The sequence below is a fragment of the Formica exsecta genome, unplaced genomic scaffold (genome assembly GCF_003651465.1).
Source record: "Formica exsecta isolate Colony F162 unplaced genomic scaffold, ASM365146v1 scaffold33, whole genome shotgun sequence".
NCBI lineage: Eukaryota > Metazoa > Arthropoda > Insecta > Hymenoptera > Formicidae > Formica > Formica exsecta.
The window spans coordinates 279,454-297,978 of NW_021850553.1; the positions used below are offsets into that span (position 1 = coordinate 279,454).

The window sequence follows — 18,525 nt, forward strand, 5'->3', positions numbered from 1 at the left end:
ATGTTGGAAAAAAAAAGAGAGAGGATGGGGTGGAAAGCGCAAAAGCAAAATAGAACAAGAAGATGATTCGGGGAGGGAAAGTGGCTGTTGGCTCCGGAAAAACAAGACAAATCGCCTTTTAACCTCTCCCTCCTCCTCTCCCTTCCCGTCGCCCGGAATCCTGGGAAACGGAAATAGCCTTAATTGGTCGGCGGAACGAGCGACGGCCGGAACCCCGCTGTAACCACTTTGCCTAACGCGAGTTTTATCGCGGCGAGGGTATCGATATGAGTAAATGTATCGGCTCGTAAAATTTACGGAGGCGGAGGGAGATGCAACTATACGTCCTACGATGTCTCGTGTTGTCCCTACACCCGAGCTTTATGGATGCATCGGCATGCTGCGCCTTCGAGCACGAGAAAACGTTTCCGTTCGAGGGAAATGGACGCTAAAACGGTTTATACGATGCGGACGAGATTGCGACATCCCTTATCTTTTCCCGAGCTCGCTCGCAAAGCGATGAGTTAGAACGGTACACACCTGTCGCTACCGCGACATCCATTTGGGAAATAAAGATTATCCAGAAAGTTACAAAAATCGAACGTTCCATTATATCTAGTTTCTCTATCGTACGAAGCAGAAATACTATGAAGAATGGTTATTTTTATATCTTTAGTTGTACAATGCAAAGTATCAAGTTATTTCTCTGGGGAAGATCTCATGGTTTCTGACACTATTATGGATATCACGGATGAATACTTAATAGTCGAGTATAGCGACATTATCGTGCATTATTTTCGAAGAAAACATAAATTACATTATGTCGCACGATTAAGAACGCGGCACGAGATGCTCGTGAAGGAACGGAAAAGACAAAAGGATTCGATTTAATTAAACCGGAGGTAATAAGATGTATACGTAAACCTTTAATTAGTTCGTCACGCACATTATTATCGAAAGCGAAGGCTTATTTCAGGTACTTGACTTTTGCGAACAATGAACAGTCGAGTCTCAAACATATTGTTTAGAGTAAATCGCGGGTTACATCGGTTATGATACAACGATATTTAAAAAAATTAAAGACGGCACTCTAAGCTTACAGCGGCAGTAATAATATTTCAACTCTCGACGGAATTCGTCCTCGAAGAGCTTTTTGCGAAATCGCTTGTAAAAGGATCGTTTTTTATTCCGTTTGAAATTCGCGTGTGTAATACGCCAAATCTATCGTGTGTATCGTAAGGGCGCAGTGGACCGGGGTCACCTGCCCGTGAAAATTCGTTTCCGATTGCACAGCGAGTAAAAGAGTGGGATAGAGGAATAGACAGAAGAAGAAAGAGAGAAGATGGTTTACTCGTACGCGATCGATAAATAACAAAACCGACGGAACTAACCCCGCGCGCCTGCTTTAAGATATTTTCTGGCATGCGGATTATTGGAATTGCATTACCGGTGTTCGGCCGATCGACGCTGATTACCGAGGGATATCTGTTTCTGATAACGGCGCGTTCGATAATTACCACGGCAGTTTGCTGTTTATTAATTATCGGTCTGGCAGGCAACCGTATTTTGCGTTATTCTCTTCGGGTGCCGATCACGGATAATTAATCGCGTTGGCATGTCGGGGCAATTTTCGGAAGTGTATTAAAGCACGTTTACTATCGCGCGATTCATATTAAATTAGTTTCGGAAAGGGTCTGGACGCAGTCTCCCGTTGCCGGCAAACTAATCAATCGACTTCATATTTATGTTCGGCGAAAAAAGGCAAAAAAGTTTTGCCCTCTTATTACCTTCGGTACAAAGTATCTTCTTCTTTAATTAGTTTACTAGCATTATACTCAAGGCGCTCTCGAGTTCTGCGCTTTTCTCCTTCGTCGGGTAAAGGTGGAACTTTTATGAAATATTCCTTAATTATATTTTAATTATGTATCTAACTTAACTATGGAACAGAGGTATTTAATTATCAAGATAAAATAAGTATTAAGTATATATATATATATATCATCTATCTTTTTGAACCAATATATTTGCGTATCGATCAAATAGGCGGCTGTGATAGGCAGGTGATTGATTAAGATATTCATAGCGAGATCGATGCCAGGATCCGGACAGCTTAATCCTTCACCATCAACTCCGAGAACAGATAAATGCATCACGAACCGGATGATTGTTTAATTATTTCGATCATCGCGCAACACTGCGGTATCGTTTGTTCCTTCAACACGAAACTCCGAAACGAAAGTTGTGCTACGACGCTTTTTGTCGCAGCCACGTGGCACGCCGCGTACCAAGTGGATTTAAGCGGCCGCACTGCCGCAGTGCCGGTAACGCGTTCCTGTCAGACAGTAATACTTAACAGCGCATGCATGCTAACATTTTCTGCGAGGTATTACCGGGGCTGACGGAAAAAAAAGGGAGTCATTATTCGTGCCGTCGCGGCGAAATCGTAGAATGGATGCCACTCCGTGACCCGCATTAATAAAATCACGCCGGGAATTTTAAGAGATTTCCGTGAATAAAAAAGTTTATACTTTTCAACTCTCTCTCTCTTTATATATACATATGTATGTACGATGCATATATGTATCTTTCTCTAGTAGAAATATTTTCAAGAAATTAAAGATAACGAAAAATTATATTATGAAAATACATCATAACTGCGCATTTGCTATTTTATTACATCACATGTTTAGAGCATCTTGAAAGCTTGATAATTCTTATAATCCTGCGATATTCTTCTCGTACTATGCTCCACTTTTCTATGTCTCTTTGCTCGTGAATATCTCTGAATGACAGTAAAATTTAAATTAAAAAAGTTTTATCTGGCGCGCGTTCTCTCTCTCTCTCTCTTTCTCTCTCGATAAGGCCCGATTGCTGTCGAATGTAATCGTATCTTCTTGCTCCGCTAAAGGTGAACGGATAATTTATCGCTCAACTTTGCGACGAAATTGCGGCCCCGACACCAGGATTTCCTTGACACTCCGATAAAAGCTGAAACTGCACTCACCCGCGATAATGACGCGCGCGGTGTGGCTGATCTGGCCCTCCCCATTCCTGGCGATGCAGGTGTAATCGCCAATGTCCTCGGTCTTGATCGTCGAGAGCCTGAGCTCGGTGCCGTCGTTGAATATCCCAACGTCTCGGCCATTGGGCTCGACGGGATTCGCGTCCTTGTACCAAAGGATCTCTGGCGTTGGAGTACCCTCAGCCTGGCAGTTGAGTATTATCGCATCGCCCAGATTCACGTATATCATATCTTCCGGCGTTACGCTGAATCTGGGTGGCGCTGCAAACAACAAAAGCGAATGATTAGATATGATTTAATATAATTGTATTTTTCGTTGCGTTATAATTATGATCTTATTTTTAAAGCGAGTATAACGGGCGCGGACTCATTATTTCGAATTGATCAAACTCGAATATTTATAAACGAAATCATCTCTTGCGTGACAGATTACTTTTGCAACTCGGCAACATCGTCTCTTCAAAGTTTTACGAGAAATGTAAGCCGTTTATTTTTTGCGAGAAAAGACGGAGGCGACGCGCTCTTGGCACTTTGACGACAGAGAATGGCCGCGAGTAAATTGACGTTAGAAGAACAATCAAGTCCGCGAAGAGGCGATGGACGTTTGGAAAATGTTCCTTCGAAAAGTTCCATCGTGTTTTTTATCGTCCATCTTCTTTCCATCCCGGAAAAATCACAATGGTTCTTTACCGTCCAGCGTTCGCGACCGAGCAAATGATGTAAAGAGTCGACAAGAGTTCTCTTGTCCTAGGATAGCACAGCGTCGTAAGATCGACAATTCAGAGCGACGGAATGAAGGGTAAAATAGCGATAGAGGAAAAAGGGAGGAAAAACGAACGATTGAATTTAATGCAAATTCTGCGTCGTAACAGTTGAGAAAACAGTCCTTCGAGCGATATTCCCTTCGAATCGCGCGTTTCTTTTCTGCGTAGGCAGGGAGACGGAGGCGGGGAGGAGACAGAGAGTTATTCCGTTGGAAAAATTTTAATCGACATTGGAGTATGCGCGCGCAAGAAATCCGATTATATTGCGGTAAGGAAAGCAGAAAGGGCGCAATTAAATATTTCTGCAGAAGCTTCGCGCGCAGCCAAGTTTCTTACGAATTGTTGCCATTGGAACAAAGCTCTTCCGTTTTTCGAGATATCATCCGCTGCGATGCACAGTTTGTTCACGTTCGTTGTTATTCGAAGACGAGGAATTTTAATTTCGAGAGCGACGCCGCGAGAGATACAACGCAAGTTATAGGTGTGAGACTTCTGGAAGGAGTAGAAGAGAAGAAAAAGAAAAGAAACGGAGTGACGCGAAAGGACGCGGCGGTTTATGATCCTAACGCGCGAGCAAGCGACCGAATGGAGCCGACTACAAAGTATAAAAGGACCTTAAACGCTTTCTGGTGCCCCGAGTATTTTTCTCTTTGACGCCGTTTGCGGGTATATCCACGGCATCGTCACTCTGTTGTTGTTGTTGTTGTTGTTGGTGAGTGCGACCGAGGGGCTCAATGGAGAACGACGGGGAAATTGGGAATAAGCTGAGCGGAGCGACAGAGAAAGGGGGGATGAGGCGTGACGAGGGAAAAAGAGGACAACGCAACATTTTCCCTAAGCCATCCAAATGTTTCTCTTCCCTCCGGTCCTCCGGTCGTCGTTTATAGCCGAGCAAAATGCGGCAATAAGTTTCTTTCCCCCGTTCTTCCATCACTTTCTTCTTTCTTTTTTTTTTCCCCCTCACCGTGTCTCATTTCCCCCGTCCGGTAACGCGATCTTTTTGCGATCCTCTTTCCCATTTTACTCGTCGTAAGCAGGGACGCATTTCTCGGGAGATTTCGCCGAAGCAATGAAGGGCACAACGACAGAATCCTTGAGAAAAGCATGCTTCGAACTGCGTGCTGAGCAAGCGAGAAACCTAACCTCGTCCCGCGCGAGATTCGCTAAGACGTTAGAGGATGAGAAACACGACGAGACATGGTTTGCAAGCACTGTTTGCTGAATGTACAATTCGCATAGAGACGCATCGAAGAATCGGCGGCGTCTTTTTGAAGCGCCTTTTATGATTCGCGTGCTTTCCTTTTCACGATAGGAAGTCACGTCGACGGAAAGCTCGAAGACGGTGGGGATGAAAAGAAACGCATGCGACGGGGAATATTTTCGTACACTATACTTGCCGATGTTTAACCAAGCGCGAAAGGAGAATATCCCGGAATTTCACGAGTCTCCAGCAATGCACGAACGCGTTTCTTTCCCCTCTACTGGCATATATTTCTCTGACGAGATCTCTATTCTCATTATGAAATGTGTTGGTACGCGCATACAAATATTCTTGAAAGAGTACAAATAAATATGAGAAATGTATTTTTAATGTTCGAGAAACACGATGGAAAAGTTTATTTAATAATAAATAAAAATGTAATTTGCAACGTTAACCTTAATAAAAATATGAGAATAAGAACACAATATATTACGAATTATATGAGTACAAATATACAAATTTCTAGAATTATTCAAACACGTCTGTAACTTACACGATTAACTTTCCCCGGTGTTATAAAATTACATTAGAGCTAAAATTGTAAAATCTTCTTAAATTCACAAAGTAATATTAACGGGACTATTCGAAGCAGAAATAACGTAATTTCATCTTATATAAGCCGGATAAAAGCTTGCACTAAGAGCGTTTAGCGCACAGCGGACGTAACTTTTATTACTAACCGACAACTTTACGCGAAGTAAAGTATTTTTTTTTTCTGTTGCGACACGTTCCACGACATATATCCTGAAAGTTACTTTGCGCATTTCGCCGCGATGCAAACTTAAAGGTAATGTTTAACAAGAAAGATTAGATGAAAATTCGCTTCATTAATTCTGTATCTTAAAGATATACTGTCGCAAGAATTGCAATTGTCTCCAATTTGACGGGAGTTGCGTGAAAACTTGAGATTACTTACCGTGGACGTCTAGATGAAACCAGGTACCGTTCTTGTGACTGTTGGGTGACCTGTTGAGGAAGACGACCTTGCACTTGTACCATCCTTGATCGCTCTCGCGGATGTTCGTCAGATTGAGGCTGGCCTGGCCGTACGGCGAATTTTCGCCCACCCTCGAGACACGACCTTCGTATCCTTCGCCACTGTGGGTTGGATACGACTCGTACCATATGTATATCGGTGTCTCCTGCCCCTTGCACCAACACCAACACTCAACATAAACGAGGGATCGTAATGAACGCATATAAGCCGGTGCGAGCATTTGTCCGACTTTATCTGGACGCGTGAATTTTTCACGATTTCAAATTCTAATAAAAAAATATTACATTTATCAGAATTAATAACTAGTATTACACGTCTGTTTGAAGATACTCGAGATTTATCTTTCCGGCAAGACATTCGATCAAAAAAGAAAAGATAGATTATACATGTATTAGAAAACTTTCATTCGTAGGGCTTCTAAAAGTTTTTCCCAACGATTTCATTATTTTTGCAAGGTGACCGAAATTAAGCTTTAATCTCGCTTAACGGGGCGAGTCCAGACGTGCTCCATTATTCAGAGATCTCTCTCTCTCTCTCTCTCTCTCTCTCTCTCTCTCTCTCTCCTTCTTTCTACACGCGCGATCAAACCTCGTTACTCACTCGCACCGGCCGTAAATCATGAGATGATAAATGATGAGACAAGGGATGCAGCGTGTCTGACGAGAGTAAAACGACCTACGGGCGTTATCCGCGCGTACGTCCGGGGATCGCTTGTTTTCCGAGCAAGGAACGCGCAAGGCATGACGAGAATAAGGAGGCGATCTACGACGTCTCCACGTATTAGCGCGTCTAAAAGTTTATTAATGAAAAAAGCAATGGTTCAATGTGGCCGTACGTGTGGATGACGTCGTAAGTTGGAAGAAACTCGCATGCACTTGATGCATACCGGATGCATGCGTTATGGCGTAAAAATATTCGTGCACTTTACTAGCGGAGTTGCGTGCTGCGGAGGAAAATGCGGAAGAATGACAGTACGTGATACACGAAGTGTCGAAGTTCAACTTTGAGAGTAAATATTTAGAATCATTAGTTTCACGCGATATTATATTAACAAGGTTCATATATTTGCAGTGCTTTTGAAGAATATCTAGGAAAAAGAGTGCAGAGATATGTGCAGGAAAAATTATTCATAGCTTTGCAAGTAAACGCACGCCATGTGCGACGAGGGATAGTGCGAAACCCGCGCGTGCTTTTGATCTTAAAAAAGGAAATTAAATATGCAACACGTTCATTAAAAAGATATAATGACGAATATATTCATTGAAAATTATAATATTTTGTATATGAATGTTATGTATGAATTACATTTGATTGTTCGTATTTAAATGTGTTAGTGACCATCGGCACTTCTGAGGATGAATATGTGCAAGATATATATATGTATAATAAGTTTCAAACATATTAAAGAGAGAGAAATTATGTAGACGAAATAAAGCGTAATTATTCTACTTAAAGATTTTGCAAAGAATTTTCCATGCATAAATAGATCTTAGTTAACAATATTAACAATAAATCCAGCAAAATGATATAAATTTCAATGGCATTAACGTCGGCTCAAGAGCGATTACTGGCTGTAAATATTAATTTAGATATTTTATTTGAGCCTTAATTAGAATTTAGGTTACGAAGGGACCGAGCATCATCGTTTATTTAGCAGCACGAGCTTAGTGATGCTCGCGCCTCATCATAAAGAAAATATACGAACGAAAATATGATGAGCGTACGGGGTTAGTGTCGTTTTATACACGTCTCATTACGCCACCATTGCGGAAAATTACGTCCTGTTAAGCCGGATGCTAAAACTGCCGGTAAGCACGTATATTTGAGCGAGCCCGAGCTAAAACGGCCCGTGTAAACGCTTGCATTAAAATCCGCTGCGTTATCGCTCGTATTAATGCATTTGCTTCAAGACATTTAATCCCTGCAACAACGCGCGGAAGATCCAGCGAGATAAATTCGCTGTTTATGTATGCGCGCCTGAAAACGGCATTCAACACGGATGGATAGCAACGTGAATTCAAATGGTTTTTGTGACTTGGTGGAAATATATTTCATATCTCGTTCTCATTACGCTTATCGTGCAGTGATCGATAACAAGAATGCGGCGATCATGACGCGACAAAATTCTTTATTAGATGATTATGATTCGGGAAAATTGCTACTCATCGACGAAGTCGTGGAAATAAAATTTCCAGAAGGAAACGACAGAACAATATTAATCACTGACAAAGTTCCAATAGAATGCAGCGCGAATCGATCGCGTTTCGCGATTGGCGTGTTGATTGAAAGGTTCTACGATAATGATTTGATCGTTGAACGGAAAGCGTGTGAACCCTCTCGCAATCGATTGAATCTCGAGAATCTCGAAAAGCTCCGCGTATAAATCCCGGCAGTTATGGTGGGTCGTTTCTCGATACAACGGAAAATCGCTTCGACGAATGTAGATCGCCGTGTTTGGCACGTGGGGGGCAACGTGGCGATATTTCGTGCACTTGGCAGACGGCGGTTGGAGTCGCCCAATCTCCCGAGAAAAAAACCCGGGAAAGAGAGACGGAAATAAGGAGAGACGAGGGCATAAACGTCGGGTATAACGTAGAAAATACCGCGAACGTGCGACGACGAATGTGTCTTACGTTGGACATTGGCTGCCCCAGTTGACGGTTTCTATTTCGAGCTGCTGGCCTACTTGCGACGGCGACGACCACCGACGACCCGACGACGACGACGTGCAACCCCCGTGATTTCAATATTATTCTCCCCGGGTGGCAGCACGTAAGAGCGGGCACGTTCGATATTGCGAAGCCGAGAGTTATTGTGCGTCTACCGTACCGGCTGGTGGCGGAATATCGATTTAGATAGATTTACGCCGCTCCGTGCTAAAAATATTCAGAAAAGATCATTGGATCTTATTCGCTCCTTCAATCCTTGACGGTAACGTTCCTTAAATGCAAGGACGGTTTTTCGTTGAAAAAACCTTTCGCTGAAAGATTTTCCCTTCGCATTACTTCCCTTCGCGAAGCGCTTTTAGAGCTAGCATAACACGAAATTCATAATACCAATCGCACCTGCGCAACAAGTACTTGCGACTTGAAAGAAACCCATAATGGATAAAATGAAAGCTTGACAAGATAAATTAGAGAGCACTAGCGGAGAAAAGGGGCCAAAGAGAAACGACGAGGGACGGAAAGAGAGATCGAGAAAGAGAGGGAACTCGGATCAATGTAGAGCAGTTCTTGATAAAGAACGGTAGAAGTGAAAGGCAACAGTACTCCGGGGGGTGGCAAAGGAGCCCGGCAAAAGGGGAGATTCATGTAAAACTGGAATAAATTACCGTACTGAATGGCACTCCGGAGGGGCGCGAAACCTATTTTCTCGCCCCCTTTTCTTAGGGTGGATCGGATCGAGCGGACGACGATAGCGAGGCACAGCGGTGAATGGAGAAAGATAGACAGATTCGGTGGAAAAGAAAGGAGAGGAGGGTTAAAAAAAAAAACAGAATTTTTCCAACGGGTGGTGCACACGTTCTCGGATTGCCGTTGGGCGAGAGGCGCTTTCAGTGAATAAGTCGTTCTCTTTCGCGTGAGTGCCGGCGCGCCGCGTTTACACGTATGCGCGACAGTCATGTGGGTCACTCGCCTTCACTTTATTTTTCATTCCCGTACTTTATTCATGCGACTCTGCCCACACTTTCTTTCTCTCTCCCTGTCTCACCCATCGGGTAAACGCGCCGATGAAATTTAACACGGCCGGGCTTGTACGTGCCCCAAATTTTTTGAATAATGAGAAAGACTGTATTGCTCAATTACATTTTTATGATCCTATTATAAAAATGTAGAGTGTGTCTTTGTAGAGTGGAACAGAGATATTGCGCGGAGAAAAGTACGATATTCGTTTTCGAAGTATTTTTATATCGGAATGATAAACTTTTCGTATTATAGAAAGAGAATATAATATTCGGATCAGGGGAGATATCGTGTTTTTGAAAGATGGCGAATAGCAAGAGCGCTTTATATGATAAAATACCGAGTATCGACGTGAGTATGCTTATTGGCTAATAATATTTATCTGGCCGATAAAGTGACTTTATTGAAAAGAGAATGCGGCGCGCTACCTCCCTCAATTCAACGTGTCAGGCAACGCGTATCGATAATTCAATCTCCGTGGAACGTCCGCATGCGCGAGCAACAAAGTATCGATAAACTTCAAATGCGGCCGTAACTTCGTTTGTCTTATTTCCTCAGCACTGTAAACATTCCAACATCTATTTCCATCCTTGATCAAGGCATTTTACCGAGAATATATATCTGTACTGACAATCAGTTACGCAATGCAATATTGCTCAAATTGCGAAAATGCAAATTGTCTCTTTTCTTGTAATGAGAAAAGAGATCAATTAAGCCGTTGAAAGCTATTTTTCCAAGCTCCGCAATGAAAAATTTATCTGGTCGAAGCAACCCTTGGTAAATGGAACTCAATAATTCAGGATATAACGTTTGCTGTGCAACGTAATGGCGCATAATGGGGGGGACTAATACAAAATAGTACCGCGACAAGCGTAAACGAGAATCGTGCGTGGGTTGGGTGAACACATTCCCTAATTCCTTATGCGTACCACGATACTACCGCTTAGGTCATCGGATGCTCGGTTGCGGAGTTTATTGCGGAAATTTTGATAATTCATCCCCCGAGCGACATCGAGAAGCGAGGCTAGGCGCGCTGTAACAGGGTTGATATTTAAGGTGGCTGCTGTATCCTCCGGAGATCGAGCCACGAACCCGAGGCTGGCCGAACCAGTTAAATGTTAATGAAGGGATTGGTATTCTTGAAATAGCGCAACACGGTTGACGTGCAGCCCGATCGGGATTGAGGAAAGCACTTTTGACAATTTAATTTATTCTCCCATAGTATAGTCACGTAGACCATGTGTGCGTATATATATTAACATTTTCAATATTAAATTTTGTTGATATAATACTAGTTATTATATATGGGGAAACATACCGCGAACTGGCTGATATGAGGATTAATGTAAGCTTTAGGTAGATTTATATTTAATTGCAGTATTAATATATGCAATGTGTTATTATATTATAAACTACGGTTACGACCCTTATATTGCAATTCCAGTGATGCTAATTATTATGCAACGTATCGACGTACCGACTTAAGCCGTCTGCATGAAAATTCATGAATGTTTGCCGAGATTATGCTTGAAATGTTCGATTTGATTTTCGTAGAATCGAATTTATCATTTCTATTTCATCGCGGGCTATTATCGACTAATAATAGTTCAGTTAAAGCCACAACAGAATCGCGAGTTCTACATCTTTTACAGCGGTTAATGAATATTTCAGAGGATCACTAAGTAGCAGGTGAGTTTCTCTCTTTCTCTCTACAGAAATGTTATTAAAGATCAATATCATTTCCGCGAATTGTAACTAGCGCAGAGTTGAAGGAACTCTATAGAGAAACACGATGTAGTATATGTGAGTCCATTTACAAGGGAAAAGCATGTACCGATCTTCCAACACAAAAGAAAATATGCTGGATATATACTATTTTGGCTAAAATCCAGATTCTATTTAAGATTAAATGCATTAGTTTTTATATCTTTTTTTTCGATACTGAGAAAAATTATAATCCCGCAAATATGCAACTGTGATAACAATGGATGACATTAACAATTATATTATTTAAAATGTAAATATATATTATCTAAAATATAAAATATAAATTCAAATTTTATTAAAGTTTCATTTATTAATATTCCCCCTCAAGAAGCGACAACCTAGAGGCAACGACCGCTTTAATCGATAACTTTTTAAAAGTACTATTTTCGCGTGAGTTTGTTTAACGAAAACGTGATAGTAAAAGATAGAGGGCTTACAATAGTCTTGTGCCACGCGATTTATTTCTGTCGCAAGCCACATTCGACAGAATATCTTTCTAAATGCAGGACGATGGTGCTGCGATATTTTCCATTGACATGACATAAAACATTTATGTTTTATTCGTTATTTATATTTCGAAAAAAGGATGCCGCGATTTTATATCTTATTTAGTATCTTATCACGGCATGCAATTGAATTTTTTTTCGTAGGTGTTGACTAAAAAAAAGTTATATATTCTAGTAGCAAAATGAAAAGCCCGTGATTATGTATTAACGTCGCTACCGTTATATATATGTGACGAGTTAATTTACTCAACCTTTTTGAACGCCCTTAAGGCAGGGGTTTATTAAATGCTCGAGAGCAGTAAGGTGAATGTAAGGTGGAAGTAATATCAAGTTCTTCGTTGAAACACTCTTGGAAGACGATACTTGTTTTGCCAAATTGTTTTGAGTAAGCAACACTTAGCTACGATACTTTTGCCCAATGTTTGCATCAATATTTAATCGAACTCTTTCAGTTTACGTACAAGTTTCACAGAAACTTTGTTCTGGAAAACTCGTCTACTTTTGGCGTGATCTTAAGGCAAATACGTTTCACTTCTCCCACACGATGCCAGTCTGGTTTTGAACCACGCCTTTCCACGAATTTCTCTTGAAGTGTTTAATATTACATTCACGTCTTTCCGTATCATTGTCTTCAAGATATTCAACATATTAAGATTGTCGCCGTTAAAGCGTTTCTCCACAGAAATCCAAGCTGCAATTGCCACTCTTTCTCATTTTTGTATGTATTTATCGATATTGCAATTTCTGTTTTCGAATACATTCATCGTTTCGTCGCTGCTTCATTAAGACAAACAATCAATATTTGCGTTCGCGATCAATTTACATATCCCGTATCAATATTCAATTAGGACGATTTATACAACCCGACATTAAAACAATCTGAGGGATTGTGGGCTTTAAAACCGATCACGATTTAAAAATATTATGCTGAATCGCTGAACGGAGTTGTTTCGAATTTTGCTCGGTCGAGCGAGTTAGAGTTTATTAATAGTTCGGAAACGAGTGCGCGAGCGAGCCCTTGAGCTCCTTTAGGGCGGCGCGTTGTAAATCGATGCCATTTTCACGAGCTTATTTAGAAGAGGTCTGGAACGGCGGGGCAAGGCGATCGGTACTTTACGAAACTCGCTTGCTTTATACGCGACAAGTTCGGCCGTCCGGTTCGGGAACTTACGAGGGCTGGATATCACTTTTGGGAAATGGCAATCGAGTTCTCGGTGAGAACTAATTCTCCCGAGGGGGAAGTGGCACCTGCTCCGCGCTGTAAACGCGCTGCCAACGTTTTCCACGTCGTTGCAACGAGCCGTGCTTCTCGGGATCGCAAATTGGGAATTTAAAGGACGATCAGGCAACTTGGCAAAAGTATCACACGGGGCTTTATGCGCTTTGCAATTGACGAAGGGTATTACGGCGTAATGCCATTCTTTAACTGAATCCAATTTCGACGTTGCATTCGTATGAATTATGTATCTTCTTGCGGAACTGCCACCGACTTTGACCGATGGAGATCGGTGGGGTTAAAAGTTCGCCTCTCCGGACTTTAACTCTTGTTAACGCGCGATTAACTTAACGCGAGATCGATCGAGCATCTGCTATTCGATTGTAGAGTTCGGAGAGTTTTACGAGTCTTACGCGCGAAAAGAGCCGCATATTTTTCATCCTGTAATATCTATTACGTTCATCTCAACACATCAAGTGGTTATTGCAAGTAATCTATTAAGAGAATGCGAAGTATTTACATTCTTCATCTTTTTCTTTCAATATTCTCTGCTTATATCTTCAGCAAACGTTCGTCTTCTATTTTGCGGATCATTCCAGAATGATGACACAGATAGATCTGATATCTCGTATAGATCTACTCACACGTGTACACATATGTGCGACGAGTTTGCTACTTGCGAGCTTCTTCTTACGACAAACAGCGGAGACGTGTCCTAGTGGAAAGTGTGTCGGTGTCGTTCGTAAAATTGCGAGTTCTCGAATGACTCATTGAATTTCCAGAGCGAAAAAGGCAGACTGCAGAAAGAAGGGTAGATAAGTAGACATCTCGTGCCACTTTCCATAGTCGCGTCGGTGGCGAGAAAATTGTCTCGGCAGGGCAAACACTCGACGGCTGTTTATCTTCGCCGCGGAATCCTCTCTCGTATATCCGATGAACGAAAATACCACGTGTGGATGTATATCTGCGGTCGTCTTATGTACGAACGTGTACATATGAGCGCGTATATATGTGTGCTCTTATATCGCGACGCGATATACAATTTCGCTTCTCGATCCTGCTGGGCCGTTTCCAGGATAATAAGGATCTTAATTTTGTTACATCGGCTTGTATCACGAATTGTTTCACTCGAAAATCATAACCGTCACCGGTCTCTGATTCGCGCTTGACTGGCTTTTCGGCTAAATCTCGCGTGTCTAATTTCACGAAAACACAGAGGGTGGTTTCCACATAACACCCCTACGGAACACTTTCGTGATATTATACGAAATGTACTCGTGAGATGTGCGCAAAATTTAAGCCACTAGAGATACATCGCTTGATGCTCTCACGTCGAATTCAAATTTTCTGTTTTACACGTAAACGCATCCCGTCTGCTCTTATCATTTGGCTTTACTACTCATTTTTCGATATACCTAATAAATTATTATATACCGTTGTCTTTCATTATTAAAATTGCTTTAGTTATTGAATTAAAAAAAGTTAGCTCGCCTCTATCGTATATTTAGAATTATTTTTTTCTCATCGGAATTCATCTGTACTCGAGGCGCGAATATTATTCCAAAGCGTTTATATATGCCCACGAAAATTATTCCGGATTTTAATCGCGATTTTGACAGATTCACACTCTTGAGCGGGATATTGGGATCTTGCGACCGCTAATTATCTCGTTAGTCGCGCCAAGAGAATTGCATTAATATTAACAATGTAAAAAAGGAAAAGTCGAGACCGCCAATTAACGGGGATAACGAGAGACAAATGTCAAAAAGGTAAGGGAGGAGCGAGTTATGACTCGGAAAGTCGTGGCTCGATACCGCACGTGGGGATCGACCGCAAGTGAGGAACTGTAACCCTGACACAGTTGAGCAGTTCAGCTTGACCTCCGTGCATTCTGCATTATGTATGTAGACCTCCTAACCCCGCGCGGATTCGCCTGCATTGGCCGCGGCAAAGTGTCGCCTATGTTGCATGACGATGCCGTTTTGCGTTCCTGTAGCGCGACGAGACGCGATTGCAAATTACGGTATTATTCGCTACAGAATAAATTACTACTATTTAATACCTAACGCGTAGTCTCGAAGGTATCCTCGCGATCGAATACGATGTCAAGAAAAGACGTATAATCGATAAAAGTGATTCATTTCCACTTCTTTTCTAACGAAAATTTTTATAAAATTCTTGTTCATAATTAAAGATTGAAATGATGAAGATTAAAATAATTTAAATAAGGCGTATTAAGACGAAATATAATGTTACAGGAGATTAACGTTTTCCACGTGCTTCAACTGTCGGTCAGAGAAATCCCCGTCTAAGAGAACGTCCTTGTTGCTTTGTTTTCATTGCGATCGCGCCGAGAGGGAACAGGAAAATAATTATCTTTGTGGTTTACGTTCGCCGACGGAATGAAAAGAAAAAAGAAATGGATAGTTGGAACGCCGAGAGAGGTTTCACCTTACTTTCCGCGGGGGAACGACGCCGCTTGTCTATGAGGTGGATAATATTCAGTCGAAACTCGGGAGGGAAACCTGCCAGGTTGCGGGTAACTTTCAGAGACCTCAGAGGGGTTTCTAACAGGAAAAGGGAGGGGAGGGGAGCAAAGTTGGACGCGACGGCAGGACGGGTAAGTCGGTCTCTCTGATGGAGGTGAATGCCTCCCGAGTGGAAGCGCCAGTGAAATTGAATTGCAGGAAGACTCTATTTCTCTTTCTCGCGCGCAAACACGTTCTTATGTCTCGTCCTTCCTTTCTCTCTTCCTCTCTCTCATATGCTTTCTCTCTCTCTCTCTCTCTCTCTCTTTCTTTCTCTCTCTATATCCCAATCTTGCTTTCGCTCTATCTCAGTTTCCGCTATCTCGCTCGTGCTCCGCCAGTTCGCTTCCCCTTCCCTTCCTCTTTACCTTCCATTCATCCCATCTCTCCTTCCAGTGTTTGCGCAGTTGACTCGTGTCTCCATTTGTTTCATTAAATTACGTCGCGCTCCCTTCTACCCCTTTCTATCCCTTCGTCTGTGATGAGATATATCCACCATTTACTCACCGTCCTCAACCGGCATTCCCCCATCCGGTGCCACTCGCGGCACTTTTCTTTCAAAATAAAGGAACGCGGGAAACAAGAAGGAGAGGCCTCCATTACGTTCATCCAACCCTTCAACCCTTTCTTACAAATTTAATGCCACCCGTTGTTTCCATTCTTCTGTCTCTTTCTCTCGCTCTCTTCTGCGAGAAGCAACTCCCCGATGTATTAGCGAACGGGCGCATTTACCGGTCGGCTTTATGGAAAAACATACGTCCCTCGTGAGAGTGCTCGTTAAGAGTAAAAGAAGCAGTGGCTGGCAGGAAAGGCGAGGGTGGTCGGAGAGCGAAACAATGAGAGTTAGCTTTCTCGCCGCGAAGTGCGCACATTAATTTGCATTTTCCACTTATATTTACGCGGTTTCGCTGTAATTCCATTTGAGAGCGCATATCTCGATGAATGGTAACGCCACAAAAATATTTAAAAGCTCGTAGCTATAACTGAAGAATTATTCGTTATTATTACGCGCCTCCGTAGCGGAAATAATTGCTCTCCCGCTGGTAACTTCGTTACCCGCGGCATCAGAAGTTACAAGAAAGCAGGCAGATATTCATAAATAATCAAAATAATTCAATACGAGAATACGCGTTCTGGAAAGTCGTAATTTTTCATAATTGGATGTAAAAACATTGAGCTCTACGCGTTATGAATTTATAGTATTATACAATTATCGATCGATCATTTACGAAATACATATTTTTCACGCAGCGAGAAATAAGAGATAATGCAAATATTTCATCCGAAACACAGAAATTAAGTCAATTACGGTATGAAGCGCGCTTTTGAATATTTTCCGACATGATATTTTTCTTTCGCATCAATTAATGTGGGGCTGCGGGGTGAATAATGATTTTGTGTAAGCGCTGTTATTATTATACATACACAGAGTGCTTTTGTGTCAGTCTCAATATATATTCCGGATATTCGTCGGGTGAAACAAGATACAGCCTGCGCAAGACTCCTGTCCTTCCGGCAAGTTCGTAGAGACAACCTTCCAGCGGGGGCGGCAATGGAACCCCACCTTTCGCTCTGTCGAGAGAGCGCGCGTTAATTTTCCACGTACGTTGGCGGTGCGCCGCATAATCTCATCACGGGATGCCACCTGGTGTGGATGCCGTGTCGTGAAAGCCGCGAGATAAATGCGTGCGTGCACGTAAGTTTAACCGGTACGTGTGCAACCCGGATTACAAATATGCGAGCGCGCCGCGCGAGCCATCCTCCGCGAAATTTTGTTTCTCCATTTCGCACGGTCTGGGAATTCGCGTTTTTTTCCTTTCCCTTTTGTTTCATCGCGACCGAACCAGTTAGAGGGCACATAAATGCAAATTGTCGCGTATGCAAATGCATGTTTCTACCAGCACGTACTACTGCTCTCTTACACAATGCCTTTTACAAGGGACGTTCAAAAACCCGCCCCATCCTACGACTTTAACGCGAGCGAGAATTATTTTATAACATGATTTTTCGCTTTTGCTAATAGTTTAAGAGGCACGAGTGACCATCCTTTAACCGCTTACCGAGCGAAATCAATCGAGAGATATTTAAAGTTAAACCTCGCGCGAATCCATATTACAAAATCGAATAAACCGTATAACGTTTTCTATTCGTTTTGAATTATATTTTTGCGGCGCCTGTGAATACTGTGTGTTTGAAAAATTCCCACCGCAATTATATATGTAGCTTTTCTTTCGGTTTTAATATAATTCACGTTCCGCTTGTATGTTTAACGCTGTTTGTCGCAAGGTAATTTAATCAGGGGTACCTCATTTCGTGCATACGTAAAATAATTGAAAAAAAGATACACACGCGGATAAAAAGGAGCGACGTAAAATGCAAAGCAAATGGAAACGCGCGAGAGATAGTCGATGGAAGCGTTAGTCGCGAGTAGCTAGCAATCTGCTTCCTGGTAGTTGCAAAAGGAGCATCGGCGAGTAGGCTCACGTGTTTGCAAAACAAACTCCGGCTTTAATGCGGGTTTGTGCTCCGCGGATTCGTTCACGCGCGACCCAGAGAGCCGCCAAAGGGCAAATAAAATGCGTTTCGACGTATCGTCTCTCTCCCGCCTATGTGTGTGTGTATTGGGTTCATAAAAAAGCCACCGAAATTACCACCGTGTAGCGCGATTTTTACGCGCATTTTCGCCGTATTTATTTTGAACAAATTTTGAAAGAAAGTTCTTCTTTTTTTCCTCTCTCTTTCTCTTTCGATTTTTTTGCGGCTTTGGCCGAGAAAACTGAAGGTAATGCATTTTCTCTTTCC

General features: G+C 42.3%; 1 protein-coding gene across 5 annotated transcripts in view; it reads right to left on the reverse strand.

Moving 5' to 3' along the window:
* LOC115238270 (protein turtle) overlaps nt 1-18,525 on the reverse strand; it is a 212,694-nt gene that overhangs the window by 22,133 nt on the left and 172,036 nt on the right. For 2 of the 5 annotated variants that reach the window (XM_029811939.1, XM_029811937.1), the window contains exons 9-10: nt 5,943-6,168; nt 2,984-3,262 (exon numbers count right to left, since the gene is read on the reverse strand). In XM_029811939.1, coding sequence (XP_029667799.1) covers nt 2,984-3,262; nt 5,943-6,168 — 505 coding nt within the window. Of the gene's footprint in view, nt 1-2,983; nt 3,263-5,942; nt 6,416-18,525 lie in introns of those variants that run through there. The other 3 variants (XM_029811938.1, XM_029811936.1, XM_029811940.1) reach the window with 2 other exon arrangements.